Source organism: Thamnophis elegans, chromosome 4, assembly GCF_009769535.1.
Source record: "Thamnophis elegans isolate rThaEle1 chromosome 4, rThaEle1.pri, whole genome shotgun sequence".
Taxonomy (NCBI): Eukaryota; Metazoa; Chordata; class Lepidosauria; order Squamata; family Colubridae; genus Thamnophis; species Thamnophis elegans.
In genome coordinates this window covers 115,424,978-115,444,714 of record NC_045544.1, presented here as the reverse complement: position 1 = coordinate 115,444,714, position 19,737 = coordinate 115,424,978, and the positions used below count along the sequence as shown (strand labels likewise).

Below are 19,737 nucleotides of genomic sequence, written 5' to 3'. Positions count from 1 at the left end.
GCAGGACAGTCAGGGTTTTTCACAATTTGTCCCATGTCCCGCAACGTTTTAAAAAAGTCCCGATTTTCATGGGTGAGTGGACGAAAAGGCATTGGTAGTGCTGCCAGGACCCGCTGTGTGAGGGCGTGGGAAGAGCAGGGGGGCCTGAGGGAAGCCGGAGGGAGGGGGCTTGGAGGGAGGGGGGAGCCAAGATGGTGGTGGCTGAGGAGGAGGAGGTCTCGTGGCCACCGCTGCCACCGCCGCCGCTAAGGAATTGCAGGATAGTGGCTGTGTGCCAGGACGGCGGCCTGCGGGGCTGGAGGCTGCGCGGCAGCTGCACGCTGCCGAGCACTAACAGGAGTCGTGGGGCGAGCTGGCCGAGCGGCCTCGCATACGCAGCTCCTCGCTGCCCAATGGAGGCTGCCCTGCTGCTGGCGCTGCTGCGCCTCTGCTCCTCCGCGAAGATGCCACCCCCACCCCCACCGGCTCTTCCCACCTGGACATCCGCCGCCCAGGAGCCGCCCAAAGCCTTCCTGCCCACCACTGGCTGCACCGCAGCCGACTCGCCCCGGACGGGCTGGAAGGCTTCGGGAGTCCGGGCGGGAAGAACCAGCGAGCGGATGGCGGTGGCATCGCCGCCCAGGAGCCGCCCGAAGCCTTCCTGCCCACCACCGGCTGCACCACAGACGACTCACCCCGGGCGGGCTGGAAGGCTCCTGGGCGGCGAGCGTCTGGGTGGGAAGAGCCGGCGAGGGGGTGGTGATGGCATCTTCAGCGGTGGAGCAGAGGTGCAGCAGCGCCAGCAGCAGGGCAGCCTCCACCGGGCGGCGAGGCGAGCTGTGTGCGTGAGGCTGTTTGGCCAGCCCGCCCCGCGACTCCTGCTAGTGCTCGGGCTGGAAGGCTTTGGGTGGCCAGAGGGTTAAGATGAGGCCAGGTAAGAAGAAGGACCTGGGCACGCTGGGTACGTGTTGGGCACCCCTTCGATTTCTTCTCCCCCCCCCCCCCATCAATGGTGTCCCGATTTACCAATTTTAAAATCTGGTCAATTTAAGTATTAAGTGATATTTAGATTTTGAAAATCTTCAATCAGCATGCCCAATTTGGGGTGTCCCAGCATGGAGAACCACACTGAAGGCTAATTCTAGTACACATACGGTGACACTACAATGCAAATCTTACATATTCAGATGTTGTACAAACATAGGAATCCAGTATTGGGTCTTACTGGTTCTTAAATATACAGATCTTAACTGATGGGTTACGAACTATCTTCTGGTCTGCAGTCAGACCAAATGCAACTCAACCACTGTACAAATACATGGAAGAAATTGTGTGCTTTTAAAGCAATGTTAATTCCAGGTGACTACCTAGATTAGTTGCTGTAGTTTTCTTGGCAAGATTTTCCATTGCCTTTTTTCTGGGGCTGAGAGAGAGAAAGTGACCCAAGGTTGCCCAATTGGCTTTGTGTCTAAGGTGGAATTAGAATCACTGCCTAAATATTATGCTTGCTAAAGAGGATCTTGAACCTAAAAAGACTGAAGACAAGTAGTACAGAGGATACTAAGACAATTTTTAAAAATTGCCTCATATTCCTTACCAGGTTCATCCCTCTTACCTTAGGTGTCCACCAGGTGATGCCCATATGCAGGGCATAATCACAGCACACTTTTGGGTCAGCCAGGCTGCGACATTTCTCATAAGCATCTAGCAGAGAAATTTCTTTATCTGGAAGTACATGTCCAATAACCATGGTGGTTCCTCCAACCAGTGCTGCCTACATATGGAGGAAGAAAACAACTCTTTAGATACTTATATTTATATATAATATTATTTCTATTCCTTTCTTGCGTCATTTTTACAGCTTTCAGGGAGCTAAATATCAATAATAGCACCTATTTCATATTAGCAAAAGCAATATATTTCAGGCGTTAGCAACAATAGAATATTAAAATATTTAAAAATCCTCCAACACAAGAAACAATATTTTAAACACCTAAAAACAAATAAAAAGGCAGTTCACTTTATATTGAAAGTATAGCCAGCTGATACCAGATAAAGACTATATTCAGTAGAGAATAATCACAACCCATCTTGCCTCCAATAACAAAGCAAAAAAAGGTTTTAGATAACTTTAAAAAAATTTCAGATACAAAAAGAAAAGCTAATAATTGATGTAGAAAAATGAAAAAAGAAGCAAAGTTAAAAGTGCAGAAAAAAGAAAAAGAAATATAAAGAAATGACTTTTATAACAAACTATAAATTTGCAGTTATTAAACTCTTCTTCTATGTTTACTACATAACTGTCATTTTTTTCTAACTTTTTTTCTAATAATCAAAGCCATGTCATAGTTTCATTTTTTTTCCTGCTTCGTGCAAAAAGTTCAAATGTACAGGGGGGAAAAATCTTTTGCTATTAAGATATTATTAGCTAAATCTTTAACTATTTTTTCGGTTTTCTGGCAGTCAGCTGACCTAGAAAGCCAATGGGAATTTTGCATGAGATTTTAGAGGTAGAATGGTAGACTCATTTGTTCTGCTTTTCTGTTGATTTATCTTCGTTTCTTAAGAACAAACTATACATTCAAAGAAGTCTTGCACAGATTTCTGGAAGTGTCAGGAAGTGCTATACAGAAAAGCAAAACATGTTTATTTTTATTTCTTGTTGCTGGATACAGCATTTTTTGCCTCCCGAAACCCCGCCACCCCGCCTTATGGAGGCTTTCAGAGAGCTCCTGGGGGCTGGGAAGGGCTCAATTTTGTCGTCCCCCCCAGCCCCCAAGAGCACTCTATGATTCTTCATAAGGCTATCCATACCCTTTTTTTGATGAAAAAACAGGGCCATTTTTTGCTAGTTTTGGGGGCCCACACTCCCCAGGAGCACTCTACAAGCCTCCTAAGGGTATTCATGCCCCTTTTTTGAAAAAAATGGGCCATTTTCACAAAAAATGGGCTATTTTTAGGAGGTTTGCAGAGTGCAAAAACTTTTTTAAAAATTTGCCTCTTCAAAATCTTGGTGCGTCTTATACTCCGGTGCATCTTATACTCCGAAAAGTACAGTAAGATAATGGGAAATTCTTGGTTAAACCAAGCCCAAACATCCCCAAAGTATGTTCTAGTATAGGGCTGTCAAACTCCCAGCCCGCAGGCTGGGTGCATCACATGCTGGCCATGCTCACATCTTATTTAGTGAAGGGGAAAAATGTCCTCATAAGTCACGTAACACCGCCACGACACAACAAGTTTGACACCCCTGTTCTAGTAGGTCATGAGATATAGTGTGGAAGGGGTGATCCTGCAAGTACTCAAGTGCCAAGCTACTAAGAGTTTTATAGGTTAAAACCAGTAGTTTACATTTACCTAAACTAAACTGGTAACCAGCACAATACCTATGGCATTAACGTTACATATTCTCAACCATTAACAATTAGGCTGCTGCATTTTGCAATTTTGTATGTAGTATTTAAAAACTTTAAGGACAGCCTCATGTGAAGCATCTTATTATAATTTATATGGGTGGTAAGAATGACACCAGTAAGCTATGCCACGTCCTCCTGCACCAGGTGAAATTGCAATTAGCACACTAGCTGGAGCTGGTGGTTCTTGCTTCAGTGTTTAAGCAAGAAACAATCCTCAAATTAAGAGCCGAGGTGGTGCAGTGGTTAGGGTGCAGTACTGCAGGCCACTTCAGCTGACTGTTATCTGCAGTTCAGCGGTTCTAATCTCACCAGCTCAAGGTTGACTCAGCCTTCCATCCTTCCGAGGTGGGTGAAATGAGGACCCAGACTGTGGGGGCGATATGCTGACTCTGTAAACCGCTTAGAGAGGGCTGAAAGCCCTATGAAGCGGTATATAAGTCTAACTGCTATTGCTATTGCTAAATTGCGAATCTGCTTCTTTACAGGTAGTACCTGCCTGTGAGATGGCTTTGGTTGCTCTTCCAGGCTATTTTTATTGGAAATGGATGGGGGTGATGTGCCTCTTCTGTTGGTTTTAGATTTCATGGTGGGTTTTGATACCGTTGATATGAAACCATTGTGGGAGGTCATGCAACAGTTTGAAACGTGGTATCATTTCACTGTAGGCTGTTCTACTGGGGATGCCTAGAATGTATAGAAAGGCCTAAGAGGGAGAGAACAGGTCGAAATTGAACCAAAGCAAAATGGAGTTGCTCTTTGTGTATCAGGCTTCTCCGATACTAGTGTTGTCGGAGAACCTGATATACAAATAGCAAATCCGTTTTGATTTGATTTGATTTCAACATGTTCCCTCCCATCTCATCCCAATAAAGATAATCTGGAAGAACAATCAAAGCCATCTGTACCTGAGCTGAAGTCTGATTGAAAAGGGTCAAGATTTCTAGGGTGCTGCGGTTTGATCTGCCACATTTATATGAACAATCTTCCTCACAAAAGGAAGGTTTAAGCCTGGCCAGTTGTCTTCTAGGAACGTAGGATGCAGAGATGGCCTCTTCCAAATGGGCCATTCCACAGCTTCTTTCAGGGCTGCTGACAGCTCCCCCCTCAAGCAGAAGGATAATTGACAATCTCATGAATACAGGCAGCGACTTATCCAACTCCTCCTTTCAATAGCCAGGACATTAGCTGAACAAGAGCTCCATGTTCAACAAATCAAATATTGGCAAGGAATCAAAAGGAGAAAGCTACTGTCCATATGCTTTCCTTTGGAACTTCCTGATAGGAGAGCTAGGCCCGAGCCAGCAGAGCTGTTTGGTAAAAATAAAACCGTCCAGCTTCAAGGCCACTAAACACCATGCCAAGAATCTGGAATCTGTTAATTTAAACCACTGCAGGGTCATAATAATCATTTGTACCACTGCAGTGGGGCAATCAGCCGTTTTGAATGCCTTTGTTTTTGTCTTCAGGAAATAAACCTTATCCGAGGCTTTCACAAGTCTAGATAAAGAGCTGAGCTGAAGCAGGAAACATCTATGATTTATTGCTCGCTCCAGAGAATACAGCCTGACAGCTATGAACATCTGGCTAGTTTCTAGTAGGTTGTAAAGTTCAGATCAGAAGTAGGGAGCTCGTGGGATTTGAGATGCTAATGAATTATAATACATATCATTGCTAGAAAAAAAAAGGATATTCTGACAGGGACCACTAGTCCCCTCTCCCTCGACAAGGCAGGCATTTAATTGGCTCCACTATTACAAATTAAACATGCCAATAACTTATCTCAAATAATCAGAATGTTATAATATATGTTAAGTAGCTATATAATAACTTGCTCAAACAAAAGGATCTGCTTTGAATACTGAATAATCCATGTTTTACTGCCTGGATTTTTATGAATCCCACCCTGCCTGAGATCCAGGAGAAGAGCTTCTACCAGGCGGCATTCTGGGCTAAACCGCCATCAATCTGACCTGACATTGCAGGCAATTGCGCATAGTGTCTCATGAGGACTGTCTTGAGCAGAATGGTTTCTGTCATAACAACCACTTCTGGTTTCTTGCCAGGCTAACCTCATCATTTGCATTATTGCTTTGCTCAGTAAAAAAAAAAAACATGTTACATGTACTTCATTCTGCTTTTAGGTTTTGGTTCTGCTTTTAACTGAAACCTATTAACCAGGCCCTGCAACCCCAGAAACACTGGAGTGAAATGGTGACAAGCCCCAAACCCAATGATATTGTGTGATGAAGTTTCAGGATATGCATCAGCATATACAATAAAAGTATGTGCACAAAATCTGTTGCAAACAGGCTTATTATCCCAGACCAGAAGAGTACAAGTTCAAGATCAGGTGAAAATTAAGGCATAGACACAATGACCTCCTTATTATGGCTTCTAGGGATGCCTGTCCTCAACTTACATCACAAGTGGACTGATATACGAGGACAGGGTGTTGACAGCTACTTGTCTAAAATCTTCAGGCAAGGAGGTTTTTTTTTAGGACAATCTCAGTTTTTGTCAGGAGATGGTCTTCACTTCTGATTTCTATTGGCAAGCAATGTATCAGATAGGACCGTTTATTACTGCTTAACCTCCAGAATCTAACTACTAGCAACCCTTACTGTATATTTCTTCTGGAAGACTTCCAGAAAACTCCATTGCTCTCCATTTCCATTCAGGAAAAAAATGGGACTGATAAGTTCCTTAGTTTTCTAACCACATGGAGAAACCATTAGAAATTGAAGCAAAACCCAACATAAATACTGGGACAGAATTGCCAACAAATTAATTTTAGATAAGAATTATTTTGAACACAAGGCTGAAGCCTATTGAATATGATGTGTGAAATGAATTTCCCTCACTTATTAGTCTAGAGGTGAGGTAAAGGAGAAGTTTCAGCAAATAGTGGGGAAGGAGAAAATGGAGAAGACAAAAGCTTAACAGTGTTTGGACCAGTTTATGAGCTGTAGTGTAGCAGCCCCACATTATGAGCTGGAGTTGTAGCTTATCTATCTGTAGTCATGGTCAACTATATAATAAATATATATTTTCTGAGTTTGTAAATGGGAGTTAGAATATGGAAAGCAGCAACTGATATAATGATGCATTTATTTGGTATTGTTGTGCAAGTAATTCTCAAATAGTAAACTGGCATTTATGTGAAATTGACTGAGAAAAGATACAGATTTTTTATTTTTTTAAAAGGAGATCTAGTCAGTGTTCTGTATTAATAAAAGCTAGGCGCTTCTTTTATTTGCAGTAAATGCCATTTTTACTCCTAAAAATACCATGTTTCCCCGAAAATACGACATGTCCTCATAATACAGCCATGCCACATTTTTCTGGTGGGCAAAAATATAAGCCCCCCCCCCGCATATAAGCCCCCTGGACAACCCCCCCACCTCCGGCCAGGCAGAGCACCGCTCACCAACCTAACAGTATCCTGAAGGTGCCAAGCTGCAGGAACCTGGGAGGAGGCAAAGGTGATCACGTTGCTTGGCGCCTTCGGGATACCACTAGGATGGTGAGCAGTACTGTGCCCAGCTGAAGAGAGGGGTTGCTGGGCGGCTGCTCTCTTGCAAGTGGGCTCCCAAAGAGCCGGGCACAGCCTCATGGGCGAATGGCTATGTTGCACTGTCGCAGCAGTGCAACACAACAGCCATGAAGCGACCACGCTCATGAGTAGTCACCCGGCAAACCCCCTTTGCAGCCGGGCACAGCACCATTCACTGACCTAGGGGTATCGCCAAGCTGCGTGAGCGCCTGTTCGCCACCGCCCGGTTCCCGTGGCTTGGTGCCTTCCAAATGCCAGTGAATGGCGCTCTGCACGGCTGGAGAGGGGAGTTGCGCGAGCAGCTGTTCCGCTCTCACTCACCCGCCTCCCAGCCTCATGATGCATGGCCCAGCTCTCATTATGGAGCCAGGGCACCTCTGCTGCTGCCGCCATCCCAGCCTGGCTTTTTCTGCGGCTTCCAACCCGAGTCTTTTGGCAGTGGCCACTCTGGGCGCATGGTCTATGGTTGTGGGCCAGCTGCCTGCAGAGCATACAGCCATAGAGCATGCATCCAGAGCGGCCACTGCCGAAAGACTCGGGTTGGAAGCCACAGAAAAAGCCAGGCTGGGATGGTGGTGGCGCCCTGGCTCTGTAATGAGGGCTGGGCCATGCATTAGGAGGTGGGTGAGCAAGAGCGGAACAGCCGCTCGCACAACCCCCCCTCCAACCGTGCAGAGCGCTATTCACTGGCATTTGGAAAGCGCCAAGTCGTGGGAGCCGGGCGGTGGCGAACAGGCGCTCACGCGGCTTGGCAATACCCCTAGGTCAGTGAATGGCGCTGTGCCCGGCTGCAAAGGGGGTTTGCCGGTTGGCTGCTTGTGAGCATGGTCGCTTCATGGCTGTTGTGTTGCGCTGCTGCGACAGCGCAACACAGCCATTCCCGCATTAGGCTGTGCCCGGTTCTTTGGGAGCCCGCTCACAAGAGAGCAGCTGCCCGGCAACCCCAAAACAATAAACCCTCTCCCCATAATAAAGCATATTTTGTAGGTAAAAAGAAAATAAGACCTTGTCATATTTTCAGGGAAACACAGTAGAAAACAGGGGGTCTTTTTTAATTGATAATCAGAAGAATAATTTGGTGTAGTCACAACAATCTTGTTCAAATCCAATCATTTACTGCCTCTCAACTACCACCTCCCATCTGAGGATCACTCTCCAAAGCTAATTACCTCTTCACATGCTCACAGCTAGTTTCCAGTAACAGAATCAATAACTCTCAACATTGAATCTGTTACGATGTTTAGGCATGTGTCCAAGGAAGAGTAACTGTTGATCCATATTAAGCTTCTTGAAACATGAAGCAATCAGACACTAATTTACACATCTTATGAAAAGTAGCCAGATAGGCAATAGTTGAGTGTATATGTAATATGAGGCAGAAACCTATATTTATATTTTCATATTTTTATTAAGACTTAAATATGTTCCACATAACTGTCTTTGTCATTTAAGAAAGTAAGTTGTTGGTGAAAGACAGTAGTGGGATTCAAATAATTTAAAAACTGGTTCTCTGTCCTAATGATTTCTTCCAACAACCAGTTCACCAAACTGCTCAGAAAGTTAACAACTGGTTCTCCCAAAGTGGTGCGAACTGGCTGAATTCCACCACTGGTGAAAGACCTGAAATAAATCTTTCTTGTGGAAGATACAATTCAGGGAGACTCATCTATAAAGTTAGCAAGAGCAAGAGCACTTAGACTTAGATACTGCTTCAAAGGGCTTTACAGCCCTCTCTGAGCAGTTTACAGAGTCAGCATATTGCCCCCCAAAATCTGGGTCCTCATTTTACCGACCTACTGAGGTCAACCTTGAGCCGTTCAGACTCAAACTCCTGAAGTGAGCAGTGAGTCATCCTGCAGCACTGCATTCTAACCACTGTGCCAGCAAAACTCTTAGTTCAGTCCATAGCAAAAGGTCTGGGAATATTATTGAGCAGCTTTTTACAACCTGAGTGTGTACCCTCAAAGCCTGTGGATTTCAATTCCTAGAATTCTTAGCAATGGCCATTCTGATTGGATAATTCTGATAATGGAAGTCACCTATGCACAATCTCTCATCCTCTAAAAATATATAGACAAATTGATTTGAAGTTTAATCTACAGTTAATCAGAATTCAGGTTCTATACTAAGGCTGTAAAAAGCTAAGGTAAGGAAAAAGGACATAATGCCACATTTTCATCCCACCACTAAGCTTCGTAGCAACTCGTTACATCTTGCTGTTGTCTAGTGAGTACAGAGGGATTCAGCACCAAGAGTCTGGACAGCTCCTGCCAACCTCAAGAGAAGATAGCAGCAGCAAGCAGATGAGCTTCAAGCTATTTTTTTAAAAAGGGGGCATTTCTGCCAAAAGTTGCTTGCTTGTGAGATGGGTAGCTATATAAATTGGTTTAACAATAACAACACTATCAGATACTCTATTTTATAAAGTAGGAACACTAGCATTTGAAATTGGGCTTTGGCCAGGCTGTCCTCCAAGGTGATGAAAGCTAAAGCTACTTCTATGTCACAACCAGTGAAATCATATGAAAGAATACCCTTTTTTTTACTTCTCCGGGTTCCACAGTAAATTACCTAATCTTCCTTATATGCTGGTTTCCAAGTAAAATAAGACAGTTGATGCCGCCTCAATGAACAACATACACCCCACCCACAGTTTAATTAGGGATATAGACAGCTGCCAAAAATAGTTACCAATATTATGCCTACACCTTCCTACTTTATTCTTTCTTTCCAGAATGGCTAAAAGTCTTATAAACTAGTAGTATAAACTTGTTAACTTATTTCAGACTATTCCTTCATCTCAGACTATTAATTTTAGTGAAGATTTCTTTCTATCTTAGGAAGAGGAAGTAGGATGACTGCTTTCCATTCATGGGGTGTTGCTGATACCAGTACCAAAGTATCACAAGATGAGTATAAAAGTGGCAACTCTAATAAGTGCACAGATTTCAAACCATTTAGTTTGCCTTCCTTTACCAAGAAAGTGGGGCCCCAACTGCTTCCTCCCCTTCTCAGATTGGCATTCTACTGGAAGAATACATTAGATTACTCCCACAGAATGGCAAATGCCCACAGCTGTTTCTCATTGAGCAAAGCGTATGTATATGCCTTTTACAAGAGTCTAACCATGGGTGAGATGCAGAGAATTATATTATTTAATTAGGGGTATCTAATCAGGTTTGCATGTGAGGTACCAATGCAAAATGCTCTAGGGGTAATACATTGTTACTAGAAGATGATCAAAGAAAGAATAGTGCTTGTGCCTTATGGAAGTAGAATCAAATATTTAATATAAGCTGCTGTGTTACTACTGTTCTAAACATCATCATTCCTTAACTTGGCTTTTGTTTCCCACACATAGTACCTCTACTTATTGTCACAAGTAAGTTGGTCTCCTGTAAGACTTACATGCAAGAGATGGATGAATATGAATAATTCCCTCTTGAGAAGAAAGGGAGCAGAAGCTTCACAATAGATCATACAATCTCCCTCAACCAAGGTCCTAATTTACTGTATGAAGCTACAGCTAACTAAAACTTCCTTTCATGGACCATTTGATACCTGAAGGATTAACTTTATTTTGGAGCACAAACATTCATATGAAAGAAATTCCATCAATCATTTGACATGAAAAATAATAATCACAAATAATGTGAAAGATTGTGCATATCCCAAGAACCTGTTCTGTTAGTAATTTGTTTCTCAAACACATAAGTCAATAATTATTGAAGGATAGACATTTAAGATTTAATTACAGTCCATAATTGAATCCATAGCTCATAACTGAGATTCAAATACAGAAATAGAAATGTTTAGCACAAAGACGTTGCAGCTAACATTCCCTGGCCTATTGGTGTACCCAAGCTTATTCCAGCATGGCACCAAGGATACAGAATGCTTCACCACCTAACAAACGTAGGCTCCTTCCTTCTGGTCTTCTTTTGTAAGGACATCATTTATGTCCCAGCCAGCTGTTCATCCATTCTTTTTGGCTGGCTGTTTACTGCATTGCTTACTTATTACGTTATCTGTACTCCAATTCTTCTTTCCAGGAATACTGGAGTGGATTCAGTTGATAATGAATGAATTTTGATAACCTGGTAAAGACTATCTAATAATAGCTAATTAGAGATTTGGAATTTTATAAGCAACACATGTAGCAATTCTGAATCAATTCATATCTGAGTTAATATAATGAATGATACACTAATTAAACTAGGTTCCCAGTTTAGTGAATAAATAGGTTCTATAGCCTAATGAAGATTAACAGTGCACAAGCTTATCCCCAGCTACCATAGTTTCAGGATCAACCAGAAATTTAGAATTAAGCCAGTATTGTGAATGTCAACTAGCAAACAGAATCAGACTTTCAGTTTGCCTTTTAACACAGAATCATTATCTTCATAAGGGAAAAGTACTCTCTCTCTCAGTAGGCAGAGAAATAATCTCAACTCCTCCCTTGGCTGGGAGTACGTATGTAGTTCATCAAAAGTTTTTTCGGGAAATAAATCAAAGCTCTGTACTAACATAGTTTAAAAGTTATGAATATAAACATGAGGTTACATCATTTGAGCTATGCAGAATAAACATAAATATCTGGCTTCGCCTATATTGTATAATCTATTCTGACACTTTTGAGTGCTTGAAAAACAAAGGGAGATATCTAAAGCCTATTCAAGATCAAGGTGCATGCTGGAGTGAAAAAATAATTAAACTAAGAGCTGTCTTCTCCAGACTCTGATCAAAGTAGACTTTTCAGGGAAAAGACATTCATTGTTAAATCACAGAAGGGACAAATTTTAAGAGTTTTCTACTTTCATAGACCTAAGTTGAATGTCCAGCTAGAGAATGTGCTAAGATTCTTTGAATCCCCACCTAAGGGTGGCTAAATATTTCGTTTTTCTGGACTACTACAGGAAGTTGTGTACTTAATGTTACTTTTTGCTCTTCTTGTCTTTGCCTATTAATTTTATTTGGAATATTTGTGTAATCTGTATTATTAAAGGTAGCATCTCTCCTGTTTCCCAAAGGAAATTGCACCATTTGTAGCAGACCACTGCCATCTTGTGGTCCACCTGAAACATTGCACATACTTTTGTAAACCCAAATTTACTAAGAAATTTTACATTTGTTCTTTTAAAATAAAATTTGCTTTTTTAATAAAATTGTTCTACTTTCTAAGGAACACCTAGTCATGTAACTATACATGAAGTGATCAAGAGGTTACACTGTAGAAATTATTTCAATTTTTATATTTTTAATAATCACCAAAGCAGCACAGATTTTGGTAGCCTTGGCTCTCTCATGCATCAGGATCAGGGAAGTATACCTGATAAGGTGCCCACCAGAAGGATTATCAAGGCACTACCCCAAAAGTAGGCTAACATCAAATTGTAAAAATCTGGAAGATTTGTGGCAGAGATTGCATACTCTCTATTCACATATGCAAACCCAGAGAAAAGGTGCGCATAAAAAGAAGCTGATAATTTTGGTGAATCATGACTGTTCAAGAATTAAGAATTATATAGGTATTCACTCCTAAATTATCCTCATTCTCACTATGTAAGAAGCACGGAGGGAGGTGAGAGGGGGATCCTCTGGAAAAGAAACCATATAATAAGACATTCTATTAAATCCCATTTGCATTACAATATTTCAATAAAGGTGGATATATTTTGAGTTTCAGAAAAAATGACTGCCATAATAAGCACACATTGTTGCTATGTATCCCCAGAAAAGCATACTAATGGGATCCAAAGACATGTAATCGGCCCCAAACTGTGAACATGTCACAGTTGAAAACAGAAATCCATATTTCTGAAACAAATCCATACTTCTGAACACATAATTTTCTGCTCCAATAGCAACAAATTTAACAAAAAAAGCCAAGCAATGAAGCCAAAATGAATTATAAAAAGTGAATGTAGCAAATGATGCTGGAACATAATCTAGTTTTTATGAGTTCCCTCTTACAGGGTGAACTTTCAATTCATACACTATCATAACTGGAAAATTGTGCTCCTTTTTTCTACTACTCTTTGGTTCTTTCCTGACTCTTCCCTGGATTATTCCCAGTCTTTTTTTTTTAGTTCCCCATTTTTCATTCCCATGTATTCTTCTTGCTATATAAAGAAACAGGAGTTATTCACTGAGGAAGAGTGAACAGCCCACCATTACCTCTGAAAAACTTTCATACAGTAATAGGTATGGTATTTTTTTTGGAGTATAAGATGCACCTTTTTACACACACCCCAAAGAGGGTGAAAATCTGGGTGTGTCATATTCTGAATGTAGCCCTACCCACCTGGTCTGCGCATCGGATTTTGGGGTGGTTCCAGGCAGCGGGGAACCTCACTTCTACATGGAGCCTGATTCCCGAAGTGGCCCAGGGAATTGCATTGAAAGCCTTTTGAAGGCGCCCCCCAGGAGCCGCCAAATTCTTGCCGCTCCTCTGACAGCCGCTGAGCCTCCTCCCACCACATATGTGCCTTCTCTTTTCCCCTGGTGAGATCCACCACCTGAAACATGAGGATTATGGAGGAAAGAGCTTTCAGGTGGCAGCGCCTTCTGCAAGCATTGATTTTGGAATTGGGGAGGGGATCCGCCACCTGAAAATGCTTTCCTCCACAATCCTCACAGCTATCAGAAGGCCAGGAAGGGCTTGGCGGCTCCTGAGGGAGTTGAGCCTTCTCCGCTCGCAACGTCATCGCCCTGAGGGCATCGCTGGCATCCACTTCCCGCAGCTCAGGAGGCTCAACTCAGGAGGCTTAGCTCAGGAGTTCCAAACCCTCTGAAAACTGAGGCCTGCAGAGTTTGAGAGGCCTGCAAAGTGCTTCTGGGGGCCGGTGAAGGCAAAAACGTGATGTGTTGGGGCTCGATCATCCTAAAGGGTAAGGCTTTTATTGATCTCAAATCTGCTTTTCTCTACCCCTTCCCACAACAGGGCAGGACTAAACATATCTCCCTGCGCTTTATTTTTTTCCCTCTTCCCTCTGACTGGAGACCACGCAGAGCTGCTTGAGCCGAGGTGGCGCAGTGGTTAGGGTGCAGTACTGCAGGCCACTTCAGCTGACTGTTATCTGCAGCTCAGCGGTTCTAATCTCACCGGCTCAAGGTTGACTCAGCCTTCCATCCTTCCGAGGTGGGTGAAATGAGGACCCAGACTGTGGGGGCGATATGCTGACTCTGTAAACCGCTTAGAGAGGGCTGAAAGCCCTATGAAGCGGTATATAAGTCTAACTGCTATTGCTAACTGCTATTGCTTGGCCCAAGGAGTGGCAATCAGCTTGCTTCTTCTCTTCAGTGAGGAGAGAAAGACACGTGGGGGCTGCTGAACTGCCGCTGCTGCGCTCGACCGGGAACGGCCCATTGGGTGAGGAGGGGGTGGGGATCCCTTTCATTTGGATTAATGGTTCCTCATGGTGGTCCCTGAGTCGCAAAAGGGAAGTCCAAAGAAGATGATCTGGCAAGGCTGCCTCCTTGAACATCCGGGCTTGTTCATAGCCCTCTTCGCAATCCCGCTTCCTTAGTCTTGGTGCAAAGCAGGTGCCAGACTCCCAACTACCATATCTCTTTGCTACATGCCAGATCTGGGCAGATTGGAGGTGCGGGTGGAGGAAGAGAAGAGGAACAGATTGGGAAGTTAAAAATCTGGAACGGGATACAATCAAGCTCCTGAGACTTTGCTGCCACCCCAAAACGCTGTTACTACGATCTCCGCTGCCTGGAACTGCCCAAGAAGGGGCAGGTGAAGTGGGCTCTGCAGAGATTGCTGTAACAGCATTTTTTGGGTGCCAACGCAGTGATCCAAAGCCAAAGCCTTTGAATCAAACTTGATTGTACCCCATTCCAGGTTTTTAACTTCCCGATCTAGCGTCCAGAGAAATCTAGTGTCTCTGAGGCACCTCTCATTTGCAGGAGGAGGAGGAGGAGGGTGGCATATACAAAAGCCTCTGAGTAACTGGGGAAGAAAGCTGTGGTTTTCGAGCAGCGGTTTTCGGCAGGTTCCAAGCACGGCTTTCTTTCCCAGTCACTCAGAGGCTTTTGTATATGCCACCCTCCACCTCCTCCTGCAAATGAGAAGTGCCTCAGAGACACTAGATTTCTCTGGACGCTAGATCGGGAAGTTAAAAACCTGGAATGGGGTACAATCAAGTTTGATTCAAAGGCTTTGGCTTTGGATCACTGCGTTGGCACCCAAAAAATGCTGTTACAGCGATCTCTGCAGAGCCCACTTCACCTGCCCCTTCTTGGGCAGTTCCAGGCAGCGGAGATCGTAGTAACAGCGTTTTGGGGTGGCAGCAAAGTCTCAGGAGCTTGATTGTATCCCGTTCCAGATTTTTAACTTCCCAATCTGTTCCTCTTCTCTTCCTCCACCCGCACCTCCAATCTGCCCAGATCTGGCATGTAGCAAAGAGATATGGTAGTTGGGAGTCTGGCACCTGCTTTGCACCAAGACTAAGGAAGCGGGATTGCGAAGAGGGCTATGAACAAGCCTGGATGTTCAAGGAGGCAGCCTTGCCAGATCATCTTCTTTGGACTTCCCTTTTGCGACTCAGGGACCACCATGAGGAACCATTAATCCAAATGAAAGGGATCCCCACCCCCTCCTCACCCAATGGGCCGTTCCCGGTCGAGCGCAGCAGCGGCAGTTCAGCAGCCCCCACGTGTCTTTCTCTCCTCACTGAAGAGAAGAAGCAAGCTGATTGCCGCTCCTTGGGCCAAGCAATAGCAGTTAGCAATAGCAGTTAGACTTATATACCGCTTCATAGGGCTTTCAGCCCTCTCTAAGCGGTTTACAGAGTCAGCATATCGCCCCCACAGTCTGGGTCCTCATTTCACCCACCTCGGAAGGATGGAAGGCTGAGTCAACCTTGAGCCGGTGAGATTAGAACCGCTGAGCTGCAGATAACAGTCAACTGAAGTGGCCTGCAGTACTGCACCCTAACCACTGCGCCACCTCGGCTCAAGCAGCTCTGCGTGGTCTCCAGTCAGAGGGAAGAGGGAAAAAAATAAAGCGCAGGGAGATATGTTTAGTCCTGCCCTGTTGTGGGAAGGGGTAGAGAAAAGCAGATTTGAGATCAATAAAAGCCTTACCCTTTAGGATGATCGAGCCCCAACACATCACGTTTTTGCCTTCACCGGCCCCCAGAAGCACTTTGCAGGCCTCTCAAACTCTGCATGCCTCAGTTTTCAGAGGGTTTGGGAGGCCTGCAGAGTGCTCCGGGGGGCCGGGAAGGACAAAAAGTTTTTTTTAAAATTTACCTCTTCAAAATCTTGGTGCGTCTTATACTCTGGTGCATCTTATACTCCCAAAAATATGGTAAATAAATGAGATAGATTAGCACAGCATTTTTAATGCAAAGAGATGTTGGATAGGCACTGATTATCTTTTTTTTTCTTTAAATTTAGAGCTACTGTATTTTTTGGAGTATAAGACGCACCTTTTTCCCTCAAAAAAAGAGGGTGAAAATCTGGGTTTCGTCATACACTGAATACAGCATTTTTTTGCCTCCTGAAACCCTGCCCCTTCACCAAAATGGCTGTGCATAGCCTTTAGGAGGCTTCCAGAGTGCTCCTGGGTCTGGGGAGGGCAAAAATGAGCAGAAAATGGGCTGTTTTTTGCTCATTTTTGCCCCCCAGCCCCCAGGAGCATTCTGTAAGCCTTCTAAAGGCTACGCATGCTCTTTTTTTTTTGACAAAAACCAGGCCTGTTTTCGCAAAATGGGAGGTTTGCAGAGTGCAAACACTTTTTTTTAATTTGCCTCTTCAAAATCTTGGTGCATCTTATACTCCGAAAAATAAAGCTGGTAGTAAAGTTGAGATTACCATTCTAGAGGTGAGAAGGGAACTACAATGGGCAGAAGCAGATAGGTTTTTATTACAGCCTCAAACCTGTATTTAAAACGTCTTTTGCTAAGGATTAAAAGGGGCTCACTTAATGCTTTAAAATTTGCTGCTCCAAAGGTTCTTAAGAGGTAACAAACAGTTAAGCAATTTTCAAAAGTGATTAAGAAATAAGGCTTGGTAAACTTTGTGTCTATATAAGCTACAATATAACTGTGAGGTTGATTGAAATCCCTCAACTCTTAGCTACTTGACTGATGAATCAACCAAAAAAATCTGAATTTCTGCAGTCTACTCACAAGGAGCTACTCTCTAAAATACATGTGAGTGATACCATAATCTGTCCTTTTTCCAGAGATAATTAGCTAGCCAGAATTTGTCAACTGGCAGTTGATCTCCACTGCAAGGCTGCCCCTGCTCCTTCAGGGACTTATAGTTTGCCATGAGTCCTTACAGGAAGATGACAAGGCACACAGCTGTTTTGCTCACTGTGTCAACATAATTCTCATCAAAATGTCCATCTTCAAAATGAGCAATCACCAGCCAGTCTATCCAGCAAATGGAGTGATTTTGAAATTAAAGGAAATAAACCAGTGGTGGGTTCCGGATCCGGTTCCGGTTCCGATGGAATGGGCCTGGCGGTGTCCACAGGGATGCATGCATCACGCGCATGCGTCTTAGCGCCTCTGCGATACTCTAGTTGCTCCACAGAGTGTTGCGCAAGCGCTGTATGCACCATGCGCCTGCGTGGAGGCGCGGAAGCCTTAAAAGACTGATAAGGAGCTGGGCAGGAGGCCCTCTGGAGCACCAGAACACAACGGTATCCGGTGCTCTGGGCTGGTTCCGGTACGCCCATACCGGGGTGTACCAGCTGCAACCCACCACTGAAATAAACTAACACAGAAGCTCAATGAAAAAGCAGAAGGCTTCTCTGGAAGGCAGGTACAATAAAATTTCTTAACAAACAGTGAACTCCCTCCCTCCCTCCCAAACTATATATAATGGCATTATCTGAAATAGAAATTGTGAGGTAAATAATGTTGATTCTATGGAAATAAATATCCCCTCCCTGGTAAGCAGACATTTATTTTGAAACAGAAATAGGTCAAGACAATCAACTGTCTGAGTCTCAACTGTCAAGAGAATGATTAGGATGCAAGGAGCTAGATCATTAGGAGTATACTGAGTTTCTTTGGAAATATAGGAATGCGGTAACCACTGACTGTCTCATTCACAACTTTACTCTGCTCTTGTACTGAAGATACTACATACTTTCTGGTAAGACAAAAGAATTGACCATAAATTAACAATAGCAGGAGCTAGGAATGGGTCACAGCTGGATTAGACATCAGTTTACAAGTCTGCCTGAAGAAACCCATTAAGCTATTGTTGAAGCTGATAAAGTGTATTGTCATTAAGAAACAGTATTCATAAATACACCAAGCTAATTAGATTCAGGAGTGTAAGGGAAGAGTCCCATCTTTCATATTTACTTAAAACACTACTGTAATATTGTCTGTGGTGCAGCAGATAGAATCTCAAAATTAGGAGTGCTGGCACAGTCATAAGCAGTAGCAGCAACTATAAAAATTATGAATATTTGAGTACATGTTAACCTCTGTGAGTTATGAGAGGATGATATTTTTCTGAATATCATCTGAATATTTTCTGAATATTCCTGACATTAGTCTGAAGACTAATGAGGAGGAAATGGAAGTGGGGACTTGCACTGCAAGTATTTTCTATTATAATACAGAGCTACTCAATCATAATATGGAAATATATGTCCTTAAGGTCAACTTCTTCATCGTAGTCTGATATTCAGTATTCAAATCTTTCATTAAGTCACTCCCATTCCATTCTGCAGGTATTAATTTTTTTTATTTTTCAATCATCTCAAGAGTATCATTATTACGGTACTGAAATTATTCTCAATAAAACAAAATGTACGTTATGTGACAGTTAGTCTTCTGCAAAAGATCCAGCCAGAACAACCTTTTTTTTAAAAAAAAATCTTCAATTGCCAACTGACATTGATTATTAGTTTACTGTGAAGATGACTAAATTAAAATTCAGATTTGATATCTCAAAAAAAGAGCTGTTATTATCTCTTCCAGGTTTAAATATTTGTAACGGTCTTTATAAAGACAATAATTCTTGCAGATCCTTCTGTATCTTAAGCCTATCTTCTGCAGTGCTGGCTATTCCTGCTCAATGTTAAATGGATGGGAAGGAAAAATCAGTAGAAATCAGTGATGTTTTACTGGATTCATTGTTTAGTCATGAATAAATCATTCTGCTCATAAACCCTCTGTATTGGGAACTCAAGTCTTCCCACCATAATCTTTCTCACATACTACAACTAACTGCTGAATATCTCATCACAGCCCAAGATGAGGCAATCCTTTGAGTGCCCGCTTTCCCACCTGCCCACTACAACAGCATGCACAAAAGAGAAACGTACCTTGGTGCCATGATAAAAATCATCCACACAGGTTGCATTCATGAAGGTTTGGTGGAAGTGGGTGCTGGTATCAATGCCACCAGGGATCACCAGCTTGCCAGTGGCATCTATGACTTTGGCCCCGCCAGGAATCATGAGTTCACGGCCCACCTGCTGTATGATGCCATTCTCAATATAAACATCAGCTTCGAGGGTGCAGTCATCGTTCACCACTTTCCCCCCTTTGATGAGGATCCTCATTATGGCAGCATTGGCAAGCATGATTCTGAAAAAATTAAGGCACCAGACAGGTTACAGAAAATTGAATTGGCAAAACACAGTTTCAGTTCAAACAGCTGATCGCCAAACAACTCTGTGAGTTTAACAGTATAACTGTATTAGTATTATGATTGGTTACAGAGTCATACAGATGTTTAGACTAGAACTACATTTTTGTCCACCTATCAAATCCTTCTCAAGGATCAGGAATAGACAGATGT

General features: G+C 43.2%; 1 protein-coding gene across 1 annotated transcript in view; it reads right to left on the bottom strand.

The window, feature by feature from the left end:
• DPYSL5 (dihydropyrimidinase like 5) overlaps positions 1–19,519 on the bottom strand; it is a 39,554-nt gene extending 20,035 nt beyond the window's left edge. The window contains exons 1-2 of the mRNA XM_032216346.1: positions 19,259–19,519; positions 1,595–1,753 (exon numbers count right to left, since the gene is read on the bottom strand). Of these exons, the coding sequence (XP_032072237.1) occupies positions 1,595–1,753; positions 19,259–19,519 (420 nt within the window). The remainder of the gene's footprint in view (positions 1–1,594; positions 1,754–19,258) is intronic.
• Between the last annotated feature and the right edge of the window lie 218 nt (positions 19,520–19,737).